The 13769-nt window shown below is 36.1% G+C and overlaps 1 protein-coding gene across 12 annotated transcripts in view; it reads left to right on the top strand.

Annotated features, from left to right (window-relative positions):
* LOC137641380 (nidogen-like) overlaps positions 1-13769 on the top strand; it is a 349006-nt gene that overhangs the window by 236433 nt on the left and 98804 nt on the right. For all 12 annotated transcript variants that reach the window (XM_068373890.1, XM_068373891.1, XM_068373893.1 and 9 more), the window contains exon 17: positions 645-747. In XM_068373890.1, the coding sequence (XP_068229991.1) occupies positions 645-747 (103 nt within the window). The remainder of the gene's footprint in view (positions 1-644; positions 748-13769) is intronic.

Here is a 13769-nt window from a genome sequence, read left to right as displayed (position 1 = left end):
ATATATATAAATATATATATATATATATATATATATATATATATTATATATATAGGTATATATATACATATATATATATATATATATATATATATATATATATATATATATATATATATATATCTATCTATCTATCTATCTATCTACCTATCTATCTATCTATCTATCTATCTATATATATACATATATATATATATATATATATATATATATATATATATATATATAATGGATATAAGCAGTTTTAAAAAGCAATGAGAATGTATACGTAATTTTTTCTTATGAAGATATCATTCTTAAAGTACTAATATGTGTGAAGATGGAATAAGATATATATATATATATATATATATATATATATATATATATATATATATATATATATATGAATATATCTATATATATATATATATATATATATATATATATATATATATATATATATATATATATGAAGTCTTGTAAATAATTGCAAAACTTATCAGAATCTTCGTTTACTTGTGAATAGTCATTTGGTTTATATTATCTAAAGAGGCCTAAGCTTTCGATTAAGGAAGTTCTTACAGTTTATGATATTGATATCATAAATAATTTCATCATCCATGTTTCAAAGTAAATGATTTATCTAATTCTTATTTTTTCAGTGGTCTGAACCCCAGTGCCTCTTTGGAGCATGTTGGTGCCCAGGCAGTCTCCATTACAACAGGATCCATAATCGCTGTGAACCTTCCGAAACCCATATTCCTGGTAAGAGTTTTAAGTGCATTTCAAATAAGCTTACTATGATCCCGTTTGTAGTATACTGCATATTTGTAGATTCTAAGACACTTCATAATGGCAACAGTAGTCAGTTAATCAATCCTTCTTAGCATTTGCATTCATAGCACTTCCGTTACTTTTCATTCCTTGTGTCTGATACAGACTACTTCGCTTGAAATAAGTCTCGTTACTGAAATTGGGCAGATTTCTTTTAGGTAGAGATAGTCATATCATTGCTTAGAAAGAGAGCTGGCTTATGAACTTTTATGAATACAGTCAGTTCCTAAAAATAGGCTACTGAGTGATTATATGCACATTGTTTGACTTATCTAGAGTGTTTTATTAATTAGCTCCTCATTATAAACTTGACTAAAAGAATCAGTAAAATCTATAAATTTTTCTTCTAAGCCTTGGTCTACCAAGGTCTAAATAATTATTTTGACCTTGGAGCTAGGAGGGTCTAGAGAACTCTTTAAGCACTGGATCTAGGAGAATCTAAGAATTCTTAAGCTTTGGTATCTACCGGGTCCTAAGTATTCTTTAGCCTTTAGTATCTAGGAGGATCTGAAAAATTCTTAGGCTTTGGTATCTAGCGCGGTCTGATTAATTCTTTAGGTCTTACTATCTATGAATCTCTAAAGAATTCTTAAGCCTTAGTATCTCGCAGGATGTAAAATATTCTTTAGGACTTGGTATCCAGGAGGATCTAAAAAATTCTTAGGCCTTAGTATTTAGCAGTGTCTGTAGAATTCTTTAGGTCTTAGTATCTAGGAGGATCCTAAGAATTCTATGGCCTTGGTATCTAGCGGGGTCTAGAGAATTCTTTAGGCTTTAGCATTCAGGAGGATCTAAAGTATTCTTAGGCCTTAGTATCTAGCACAGTCTGAAGAATTCTTTAGGTCTAGTCTCTAGGAGGATCTAAAGAATTCTTAGGCCTTAGTATCTAGCAAGGTCTAAAGTATTCTCTAGGCCTTATTATCCGGGAGGATCTAAGAAATTATTAGGCATTGGTATCTAGCGGTGTCTAACGAATTCGTTAGGCCTTTATATCTAGGATTATCTAAAGAATTCTTAGACCTTGATATCTAGCCGAGTCTAATGAATTCTTTAGGCCGTAGTATCTAGGAGAATCTAAAGAATTCTTAGCAGGGTCCAATGAATTCTTCAGGTCTTAGTATCTAGGAGTATCTAAATAATTCTTAGGCCTTGGTACTAGCGGGGTCTAATGAATTCTTTACGGCCTTAGTATTATGGAGTATCTAAAGAATTCTTAGGCCTTGGTATCTAGCAGGGTCTAACGAATTCTGTAGACCTTATTATCTAGGAAGATAAAGGAAAGTCGTAGGACTTGATATCTAGCAGGGTCTAACTAATTATTCAGGTTTTGGTATATAGAAGGATCTAAAGAATTCTTAGGAAATGGTATCTAGCACTGTCTAAAGAATGTTTTAGGCATTAGAATCTAGTAACGTCTTAAGAATTCTTTAGGTCCTGGTATATAAGAGGATCTAAAGAAATCATAGGCCTTGGTATCTAGCAGGGTCTAAAAAGGTTTTAGAATTGGAATCTAGCAGGTTCTAACAAATTCAACAGGCCTTAGAATCTTGTAAGGTCTTATGAATTCGTTGGGCCATAGAACCTAATATGGTCTAAAGAATTCTTTGGGTATTGTATCTAGCAGGTCTAACGAATTCTTTAGCCTTGGTATCCAGCAGGGTCTGAAAAATTGTTTAGGACTAGGTGTATGTCAGGGTTAAAATATTCATTAGGCCTTTCTATCTACCAAGTGCACTAGACTCTGGTAGATAAGAAGAATTAATTAGGGGTTGGTATTTAGTAAATTCTAAAGAATTCTTTCGGTCTTAAAATTTAGTTGGGTCTAGATATTTCTATAAGCCATAGAATCTTGTAGGTTCTCAAGAATTCTTTAGACCTACATATACACCAAATAGTCTGGCCTATTCTTTACATATTCTCCCCTGTCCTCATACACCTGACAACACCGAGATTATCAAACAATATTTCTTCTCTCAAGGGGTTAACTACTGCACTGTAATCGGTCAGTGGCTACTTTCCTCTTGGTAAGGGTAGAAGGGACTCTTTAGCTATGGTAAGCAGCTCTTCTAGGAGGACACTCCGAAATCAAACCATCGTTCTCCAGTCTTGGGTAATGCCATAACCTCTGTACCATGGTCTTCCACTGCCTTGGGTTAGAGTTCTCTTGCTTGAGGGTACATTCGGGCCCACTGTTCTCTCTTGTTTATCCTCCTGATTGTTTTGTTAAAGTTTTTATAGTTTATATAGGAAATATTTATTCTTATATTGTTGCTGTTCTTAAAACAATTAATTTTTTCCTTGTTTCCTTTCCTCACTGGGCTGTTTTTTCTGTTGGAGCCACTGGGCTTGTAGCATCCTGCTTTTCCAACTAGGGTTGCACCTTAGCAAATAATAATATTAATAATAATAATAATGATAATAATAATAATAATTATAATAGAATTCTTATTTCTTAGAATCTAGCAAGGTCCAAAGAATTCTTTAAGCTTTAGAATATAGCAGGGTCTAAAGAATTCATTAGGTCTTAGAATATAGCAGGTTCTGAAGAATTCTGTAGGTCTTGGTATCTATCAGAGTGTAAAATGTTCTTTTGTCATTGGTATCCAGCAGAGTCTAAAGAATTCTTTAGGGATTGGAATCTGACAGGGACTAAAGAATTCTCAGACCTTCAAATCTATCAGGGTCTAGAAAACTCTTCAGGCCTTAGAATCTAGTAGGGTTTAAAGAATTCGTTAATCATTAGAATCTAGTAGGTTCTAAAGAATGTTTTAGGCCTTATAATCTAGTAGGGTTTAAAGAATTCTCTAGGTTTTAGAATCTAGTAGAGTCCAAGGAATTCTCAGGCCTTGGTATATAGAAGGGTTAAAAATTCTCTAGGTCTTGGTATCTAGCATAGTCTAAAGATTTCCTTAGTCTTCGAATGTAGCAGGCTCTAAACAATTTTAGGCAAATTTTCTAGCAGTGTCCAAAAATTCTTCAAGCCTTGGCATCTAGGAAGGGTTAAAATATTTTTCAGGACATGCATCTAGCACTTAAAGGGTCTAAAGAATTTTTCAGGCTTTGGTAGCTAGCAGGGTCTGAAAAACTACTTAGGCCTAGGCATTTAGCAGCGTTTAAAAATTCATTAGGCATTTGTATATGCCAAGGTCTCACGAACTCTTTAGGTCTTGGTATCTAGCAGGGCCTAACGAATTCTTTCGGTCTTTGTATCTAGTAGGGTCTGAAGCATTCTTTAGGCATTGGTATCTATCATCGTCTAAAGAATTTTTTTCGGCCTTAGAATCTAGCAGTTTTTAAAGAATTATTTTGGCCTTGGTATCTATCAGGGTCTAAAATATTCATTAGGTCCTTGTTTCTATCAGGATCTATCGAATTCGTTAGGTGTTTGTATTTAGCAGGGTCTAAAGAATTCTTTATGCCTAGGAATCTAGAAGTGTTTAAAAATTCCTTAGGCATTTGTATCTAAAAGGGTCTGAAGAATTCTTTGGTCATTGGTATCTATCAAGGTCTGAAGAATTCTTTCGGCATATATATATGGCAGGGTCTAAAGAATTCTTTGGGCATTGGTATCTAGCAGGGTCTGAAGAATTCTTTGGTCTTTGGTATCTAGCAGGGTCTGAAGAATTCTTTGGTCTTTGGTATCTAGCAGGGTCTGAAGAATTCTTTGGTATTTGGTATCTAGCAGGGTCTGAAGATTTCTTTAGGCATGGGTATTTAGCAGGGTCTGAAGAATTCTTTGGTCTTTGGTAGCCTATCTAGCAGGGTCTAAAGAGTTTTTTGGGCATTGGTATCTAGCAGGGTCTGAAGAATTCTTTGGTCTTTGGTATCTAGCAGGGTCTAAAGAATTCTTTGGTCTTTGGTATCTAGCAGGGTCTGAAGAATTCTTTGGTATTTGGTATCTAGCAGGGTCTGAAGATTTCTTTAGGCATGGGTATTTAGCAGGGTCTGAAGAATTCTTTGGTCTTTGGTATCTATCAGGGTCTGAAGAATTCTTTGGTATTTGGTAACTAGCAGGGTCTGAAGAATTCTTTGGTCTTTGGTATCTAGCAGGGTCTGAAGAATTCTTTGGTCTTTGGTATCTAGCAGGGTCTGAAGAATTCTTTGGTCTTTGGTATCTAGCAGGGTCTGAAGAATTCTTTGGTATTTGATATCTAGCAGGGTCTGAAGATTTCTTTAGTCTTTGGTATCTAGCAGGGTCTGAAGAATTCTTTGGTATTTGGTATCTAGCAGGGTCTGAAGATTTCTTTGGGCATGGGTATTTAGCAGGGTCTGTATAATTCTTTGGTCTTTGGTATCTAGCAGGGTCTGAAAAATTCTTTTTGTCTTTGGTATCCAGCAGGGTCTGAAGAATTCTTTGGTCTTTGGTATCCAGCAGGGTCTAAAGAATTCTTTAGTCTTTGGTATCTAGCAGGGTCTAAAGAATTCTTTAGGCATTGGTATCTAGCAGGGTTTGAAGAATTCTTTGGTCTTTGGTATCTAGCAGGGTCTGAAGAATTCTTTGGTCTTTGGTATCTAGCAGGGTTTAAAGAATTCTTTGGGCATTGGTATCTAGCAGGGTCTGAAGAATTCTTTGGGCATTGGTATTTAGCAGGGTCTAAAGAATTCTTTGGTCTTTGGTATCTAGCAGGGTCTGAAAATTCTTTGGTCTTTAGTATCTAGCAGGGTCTGAAAAATTCTTTGGTCTTTTGTATCTAACAGGGTCTAAAGAATTCTTTGGGCATTGGTATTTAGCAGGGTCTAAAGAATTCTTTAGGCATTGGTATCTAGCAGGGTCTGAAGAATTCTTTAGTCATTGGTATCTAGCAGGGTCTAAAGTATCATTTAGGCATTGGTATCTAGCAGGGTCTAAAGTATTATTTAGGCATTGGTATCTAGCAGGGTCTAAAGAATTCTTTCGGCATTGATATATGGCAGGGTCTAAAGAACTCTTTGGGCATTGGTATCTAGCAGGGTCTAAAGAATTTTTTGGACATTGGTATATAGCAGGGTCTAAAGAATTCTTTAGGCATTGGTATCTAGCAGGGTCTAAAGTATTATTTAGGCATTGGTATCTAGCAGGGTCTAAAGAATTCTTTGAGCATTGGTATTTAGCGGGGTCTAAAGAATTCTTTAGGCATTGGTATCTAGCAGGGTCTGAAGAATTCTTTGGTCTTTGGTATCTAGCAGGGTCTGAAGAATTCTTTGGTATTTGGTATCTAGCAGGGTCCGAAGAATTCTTTGGGCATGGGTATTTAGCAGGGTCTAAAGAATTCTTTGGTCTTTGGTATCTAGCAGGGTCTGAAGAATTCTTTAGTCTTTGGTATTTAGCAGGGCCTGAATAATTCTTTAGTCTTTGGTATCTAGCAGGGTCTAAAGAATTCTTTAGGCATTGGTATCTAGCAGAGTCTGAAGAATTCTTTGGTCTTTGGTATCTAGCAGGGTGAAAAGGATTTTTTGGGCATTGGTATCTAGCAGGGTCTGAAGAATTTTTTGGGCATTGGTATCTAGCAGGGTCTAAAGAATTCTTTGGGCATTGGTATCTAGCAGGGTCTGAAGAATTCTTTGGTCTTTGGTATCTAGCAGGGTCTAAAGAATTCTTTGGGCATTGGTATCTAACAGGGTCTGAAGAATTCTTTGGTCTTTGGTATCTAGCAGGGTCTGAAGAATTCTTTGGTCTTTGGTATCTAGCAGGGTCTAAAGAATTCTTTGGGCATTGGTATTTAGCAGGGTCTAAAGAATTCTTTGGTCTTTGGTATCTAGCAGGGTCTGAAAATTCTTTGATCTTTGGTATCTAGCAGGGTCTGAAGGATTCTTTGGTCTTTTGTATCTAACAGGGTCTAAAGAATTCTTTAGGCATTGGTATTTAGCAGGGTCTAAAGAATTCTTTAGGCATTGGTATCTAGCAGGGTCTGAAGTATTCTTTGGTCTTTGGTATCTAGCAGGGTCTGAAGAATTCTTTGGTCATTGGTATCTTGAATGGTCAGAAGAAATATTTGCTCATTGGTATTTAGCAGTGTCTGAAGAATTCTTTAGTCATAGGTATCTTGCATGGTCAGAAGAATTCTTCGGTCATTGGTATTTAGCAGGGTCTGAAGAATTAATTGGTAATTGGTATCTTGAATGGTCAGAAGAATTTTTTGGTCATTGGTATCTTGAATGGCCAGAAGAATTCTTTAGGCATTGGTATCTAGCAGGGTTTGAAGAATTCTTTGGGCATTGGTATCTATCAGGGTCTGAAGAATTCTTTGGCATTGGTATCTACCAGTGTCTGAAGAATTCTTTAGGCATTGGTATTTAGCAGTGTCTAAAGAATTCTTTAGACCCTGTTAGATACAAAAGACCAAAGAATCCTTCAGACCCTGCTGGTATCTTGAATGGTCAGAAGAATTCTTTTGGCATTGGTATCTAGCAGGGTCTGAAGAATTCATTGGTAATTGGTATCTTGAATGGTCAGAAGAATTCTTTTGGGCATTGGTATTTAGCAGTGTCTGAAGAATTCTTTGGTCATTGGTATCTTGAATGGTCAGAAGAATTCTTTGGTCATTAGTATTTAGCAGTGTCTGAAGAATTCTTTGGTCATTGGTATCTTGCATCATCAGAAGAATTCTGTGGTAATTGGTATCTTGAATGGTCAGAAGAATTCTTTTGGCATTGGTATCTACCAGGGTCTGAAGAATTCTTTGGTCATTCGTATCTGAATGGTCTGAAAAATTCTTTGGTCATTGTTATCTTGAATGGTCAGAAGAATTCTTTTGGCATTGGTATCTAGCATTGTCTGAAGAATTCTTTTGTTATTGGTATCATGAATGGTCAGAAGAATTCTTTTGGCATTGGTATCTAGCAGGGTTTGAAGAATTCTTTGGGCATTGGTATCTAGCAGGGTCTGAAGAATTCTTTGGTCATTGGTATCTTGAATGGTCAGAAGAATTCTTTATTTCTTGGCATCTAGCAGGGTCTGAAGAATTCTTTGGTCATTGGTATCTTGAATGGTCAGAAGAATTCTTTTGGCATTGGTATCAAGCAGGGTCTGAAAAATTCTTTGGTCATTGGTATCTTGAATGATCAGAAGAATTCTTTTGGCATTGGTATCTAGCAGGGTCTGAAGAATTCTTTTGTCATTGGTATCATGAATGGTCAGAAGAATTCTTTGGGCAATGGTATCTAGCAGGGTCTGAAGAAATCTTTGGTCATTGGTATCTTGCATGGTCAGAAGAATTTTTTATTCATTGGTATCTTGCGTGGTCTGAAGAATTCTTTAGTTATTGGTACCTGGTAGGGTCTGAAGAATTTTTTGGTCATTGGTATCTTGAATGGTCAGAAGAATTCTTTGGTTATTGGTATCTGGTAGGGTCTGAAAAATTCTTTGGGCATTGGTATCTAGCAGGGTCTGAAGAATTCTTTGGTCATTGTTATTTAGCAGTGTCTGAAGAATTTTTTGGTTATTGGTATCTTGAATGGTCAGAAGAATTCTTTTGGTATTAGTATCTAGCAGGGTCTGAAGAATTCTTTAGTCATTGGTATCTTGAATGGTCAGAAGAATTCTGTTGGTATTGGTATCTAGCAGAGTCTGAAGAATTCTTTGGTCATTGATATTTAGCAGTGTCCGAAGAATTTTTTGGTCATCGGTATCTTGAATGGTCAGAAGAATTCTTTTGTCATTGGTATCTAGCAGGGTCTGAAGAAATCTTTGGTCATTGGTATCTTGCATGGTCAGAAGAATTCTTTATTCATTGGTATCTTGCGTGGTCTGAAGAATTCTTTGGTTATTGGTACTTGGTAGGGTCTGAAGAATTATTTGGTTATTGGTATCTTGAATGGTCAGAAGAATTCTTTGGTTATTGGTATCTGGTAGGGTCTGAAGAATTCTTTGGGTATTGGTATCTAGCAGGGTCTGAAGAATTCTTTGGGCATTGGTTTTTAGCAGTGTCTGAAGAATTTTTTGGTTATTGGTATCTTGAATGGTTGGAAGAATTCTTTTGGTATTAGTATCTAGCAGGGTCTGAAGAATTCTTTGGTCATTGGTATCTTGAATGGTCAGAAGAATTCTTTTGGTATTGGTATCTAGCAGGGTCTGAAGAATCCTTTATTCATTGGTATCTTGCATGGTCAGAAGAATTCTTTTGGCATTGGTATCTAGCAGGGTCTGAAGAATTCTTTGGTTATTGGTATCTTGAATGGTCAGAAGAATTCTTTGGTTATTGGTATCTGGTAGGGTCTGAAGAATTCTTTGGGCATTGGTATCTAGCAGGGTCAGAAGAATTCTTTGGTCATTGGTATTTAGCAGTGTCTGAAGAATTTTTTGGTTATTGGTATCTTAAATGGTTAGAAGAATTCTTTTGGTATTAGCATCTAGCAGGGTCTGAAGAATTCTTTGGTCATTGGTATCTTGAATGGTCAGAAGAATTCTTTTGGTATTGGTATCTAGCAGGGTCTGAAGAATTCTTTATTCCTTGGTATCTTGCATGGTCAGAAGAATTCTTTGGGCATTGGTATCTAGCAGGGTCTGAAGAATTCTTTGGTTATTGGTATCTTGAATGGTCAGAAGAATTCTTTATTTATTGGTATCTTGCATGGCCAGAAGAATTCTTCGGGCATTGGTATCTAGCAGGGTCTGAAGAATTCTTTGGTTATTGGTATCTTGAATGGTCAGAAGAATTCTTTGGTTATTGGTATCTGGTAGGGTCTGAAGAATTCTTTAGGCATTGGTATCTAGCAGGGTCTGAAGAATTTTTTGGTCATTGGTATCTTGAATGGTCAGAAGAATTCTTTGGTCATTGTATTTATCAGAGTCTGAAGAATTCTTTATTCATTGGTATCTTGCGTGGTCAGAAGAATTCTTTGGTCATTAGTATCTTGCAGGGATTGAAGAATTTTTTGTTCACTGGTATTTATCAGGGTCTGGAGAATTCTTTGGTCATTCATATCTAACAAGAGCTGAAGAATTCTTTGGCATTGGTATCTAGCAGGGTCAAAATAACTTATTAGGCGTTAGTATCTATGAGGTTCTATAGAATTCTTTAGTCCTTGGTATCTAGCAAGGTCTTAAGAATTACTCAGGTTTTGGTGTCTAACAGGGTCTAAAGAATTATGTAGGCGTAGGTATCTCGCAGTGTTTAAAAAAATCACGAGGCCTTTGTAGTTAGCAGGGTCTAATGAATTCTTTAAGTCTTGGAATATGGATGGGTCTGAATAATTCTTTGGGGATTGGTATCCATCAAGGTCTGAATAAGTCATTAAGTGTTGGTATCGAGCAGCCTACAGAATTCATTATTCTTTAGTATCTAGCAGGGTCTAAAGAATTACCTAGGCCTAGGTATCTACAATGTTTTAAGAAAATTTATTAGGCCTTTGTATCTAGCAGGGTATAACGAATTCTGCCGGTGTTGGTATCAAGCAGGGTCTAAAGAATTTATTAGTCCTTTGTATCTACCAGGGTCTAAAGAATTACTTAGGCCTGGGTATCTAGCGGGGTTTAAAAAATCTATTTGGCCTTTGTATCTACCACCTTCTAGTGAATTCTTTATTTCTTGGTATCTAGCAGGGTCTAAAGTATTCTTTGGGCCTTGGTATCTCACAGGGTCTGAAGAAATCTTTGGGCATTGGTAACTAGTAGGGTCTAAATGATTAATCAGGTGTTGGTATCTAGCAGTCTCCACAGATTTCTTTAGGCCTCGGTATCTAGAAGGGTTTAAAAAAGTTCATTCTGCCTTTGTATCTACCACGTTCTAGTGAATTCTTTAGGTGTTGGTATCTAGCAGGGTCCAAAGTATTCTTTGCGCATTGGTATCTACTAGGGTCTGAAAAATTCTTTGGGCATTGGTATCTAGCAGGGTCTAAATAATTCATTAGGTGTTGGTATCTAACAATCTCTACAGAATTCTTTAGGCCTTGGTTTCTAGAAGGATTTAAAAAATCATTAGGCCTATGTATTTACCAGGTTCTAATGAAATCTTTCGGGCTTCGTATCTAGCAGGGTCTGAAGTATTCTTTAGTCATTGGTATCTAGCAGAGTATAAAGTATTCTCTGGGCATTGGTATTTAGCAGGGTCCGAAGAATTGTTTGGACATTGGTATCTAGCAGGGTCTAAAGAACTACTTAGGGGTAGGTATTTAGAAGGGTTAAAAAAATTGATTAGGCTTTTATATCTACCATGGATATCATGATGAATTCATTAGGTCTTGGTATTTATCCGGGTCTAAAGTATTCTTTGGGAAATGGTATCTAGCAAGGTCTGAAAAATTCTTTGGGCATTGGTATCTTGCAGGGCCTGAAGAATTCATTAGTATTTAGGAGGGTTTGAAAATTCAGTAATCCTTTGTATCTATCAGGGTGTAAAACTGTTTAGGCATTCGTATTGAGCATCGCCTAGAAAATTTTTAGGCCTTGGTATGGGATATGATCTCAGGAATTCTTAAGGCCTTGATATTTAAGAGTGTCTAAAGAATCCTTTAGGCCTTGATATCTAGCATAGTCTAAAAAATTCTTTAGTTGTTGGTATCTAGGAGTGTCTAAAAAATTCTTTAGGCCTTGGTATCTAGGAGTGTCTAAAGAATTCTCAAGGCCTTGATATCTAGGAGTGTCTATAGTATTCTTTATGCCTTCTCTAGGAGTTTAGCATAGTCTAAAGAATTCTTCATGTCCTTAGTATCTAGGATTGTCTAAAGAATTTTTTAGGCCTTGATATTTAGGAGTGTATAAAGTATTCTTTATGCCTACACTAGGAGTTTGGCATAGTCTAAAGAAAGAATTCTTCAGTCCTTAGTATCCAGGAGTGTCAAAAGAATCCTTTAGACCTTGATATCTAGGAGTTTCTAAAGAGTTTTTAAGGCCTTGATATCTAGGAATGTCTAAAGTATTCTTTGTGCCTACACTAGGAGTTTTGCATAGTCCAAAGAATTCTTCAGTCCTTAGTATCTAGGAGTGTCTAAAGAATTCTTTAGGCCTCGATATCTAGGAGTGTCCAAAAAATCTTTTAGGACTTGATATCTAGCATAGTCTAAAAAAATTTTTAGGAGTTGGTATTTAGGTGTGTTTAAAGAATTCTTTAGACCTTGGTATCTAGGAGTGTCTGAAGAATTCTTTTGGTGTTGGTATCTACCAATGTGTAAAGAATTCTTTAGGTCCTAAAAGAGTGTGTAAAGTATTCTTTAGGCTTTGGTATCTAGGATCGTCTACAGAATTCTTTAGTCCTTGGTATCTAAGAGCCTCTAAAGAATTACTTAGGCCTAGGTGTCGAGAAATGTTTTGAAAATTCATTAGTCCTTTGTATCTACCAGGGTCTAATGAATTCTATGGTCGTTGGTATCTAGCTTTGTCTAAAGTACCTTTAGGGCATTGGTATCGAGCAGCGTCTGAAGACTTCTTTAGGCAGAGTCTGAAATTTTTGGGGGGGGCATTCGTATCTAGCACGGGCCTAAATAATTTAATAGGTGTTGGTATCTAGCAGTCTCTAAAGAATTACTTATGCCTGGTATCTCGCAGTGTTTAAGAAATTCATCAATCCTTTGTATCTAGCAGGGTCTAACGAACTCTTTACGTCATGGTATCTAGCAGGGTCTAGATAATTCCTCAGGTCTTGGTAACTAGCAGTGTCTAACGAATTCATTAGGCCTTGATATCTAACGGGGTTTAAATTTTTTTTTCAGCCTTTGTATAAAGCAATGAGGATTTGGTATCTAGCAGGATATAAAGAATTCTTGTAGGTCCCAATGAATTTTTTTTTTGTCCCTTGTATCTAGCATGGTCTGAAGAATTATTTAGACATTGGTGTCCATTAGGATCTAAAGAAATCTTAAGGCGTTGTTATCTAATAATGTCAAAATAAATCTTTGGGCCTTTGTTTATAGTAAAGAATCTTTTAGCATTTGTTATCTAGCAGAGTCTAAGGATAATTTTTTTGTCCTTTGGTGTCTAGCAGGGTATAAAACATACTTAAGGACTTAGTGTCTACCAAGGTCTAAAGAGTTCTTAAGGACTTGATATCTGGCAGGCTCTGAAAATTCTTTGATCAATGGTATCCAGTAAAGAATTAATTAATCCTTGATATCTATGCAGAGTCTAAAGAATTCTTTAGGTATTGGCATTTGCCAGGGTCTGAAGAATTCTTCGGACATTGGTATCTAGCAGGATCTAAAGAATTCCTTAGTCCTAGATATCGATCTGTGTTTAAAGAATTCATTAGTCCTTGGTATCAACCAGCGTCCAACGAATTCTTTAGGTTTTAGTATCTAGCATGGGCTAAAAAAATCACTTGGCGTTGTTTTCTAAGAAGGTCTAAGGAACTCAATAGGTCTTGGTATCTAGCAGGGTGTAATTTTTTTTTTTTTTAGGTATTCGTATCTGTTTAGGCCTTCGTATCTGATATGATCTTTGGAATTCTTTAAGCCTTGATAACTAGGAGTGTGTAAAGAATTCTTTAGGCCGTGGTATCTAGGAGTATCTAAAAAATTCTTTATGCCTGCAGTAGGAATTTAGCAAAATCTAAAGAATTATATAGGCTTTGGTATCTAGGAGTGTCGAAAGAATTCTTTAGGCCTAGGTATCTAGGAGTGTTTAAAGAATTCTTAAAGTCTTGATATCTGGAAGTGACTAAATAAAAAGGGCTTGGCATCTTGGAGCGTCCAAAGAAATTCTTAGGTCTTGGCATTCTAAAAGTATCCAAAAAATTCTTTAGGCCTTGGTAATCTAGCAGCGTCTGAAGAATTTTTTACATCTTGGTATTAAGAAGCATCTAAACATATCTTTAGGTCTTGGTATCTAGGAGTGTTTAAAGAATTCTTTACGTTTTGATATCTAGGAGTGTGTAAAGAATTCTTTAGGTCTTGTCATCCAAAGAATTCTTTTGGCCTTGGTATCTAGTATGGTCTAAAGAATTCTTTAGGTCTTGGTGACAAGGAGTGCCTAAATAATTCTTTAGGTTTTGATATCTAGGAGTGTCTAAAGAAATCTTTAGGTCTTGGTATCTAAGAGTTTC

Source organism: Palaemon carinicauda, chromosome 5 (genome assembly GCF_036898095.1).
Source record: "Palaemon carinicauda isolate YSFRI2023 chromosome 5, ASM3689809v2, whole genome shotgun sequence".
Lineage (NCBI taxonomy): Eukaryota > Metazoa > Arthropoda > Malacostraca > Decapoda > Palaemonidae > Palaemon > Palaemon carinicauda.
This window is presented reverse-complemented; position numbering and strand designations above follow the sequence as displayed.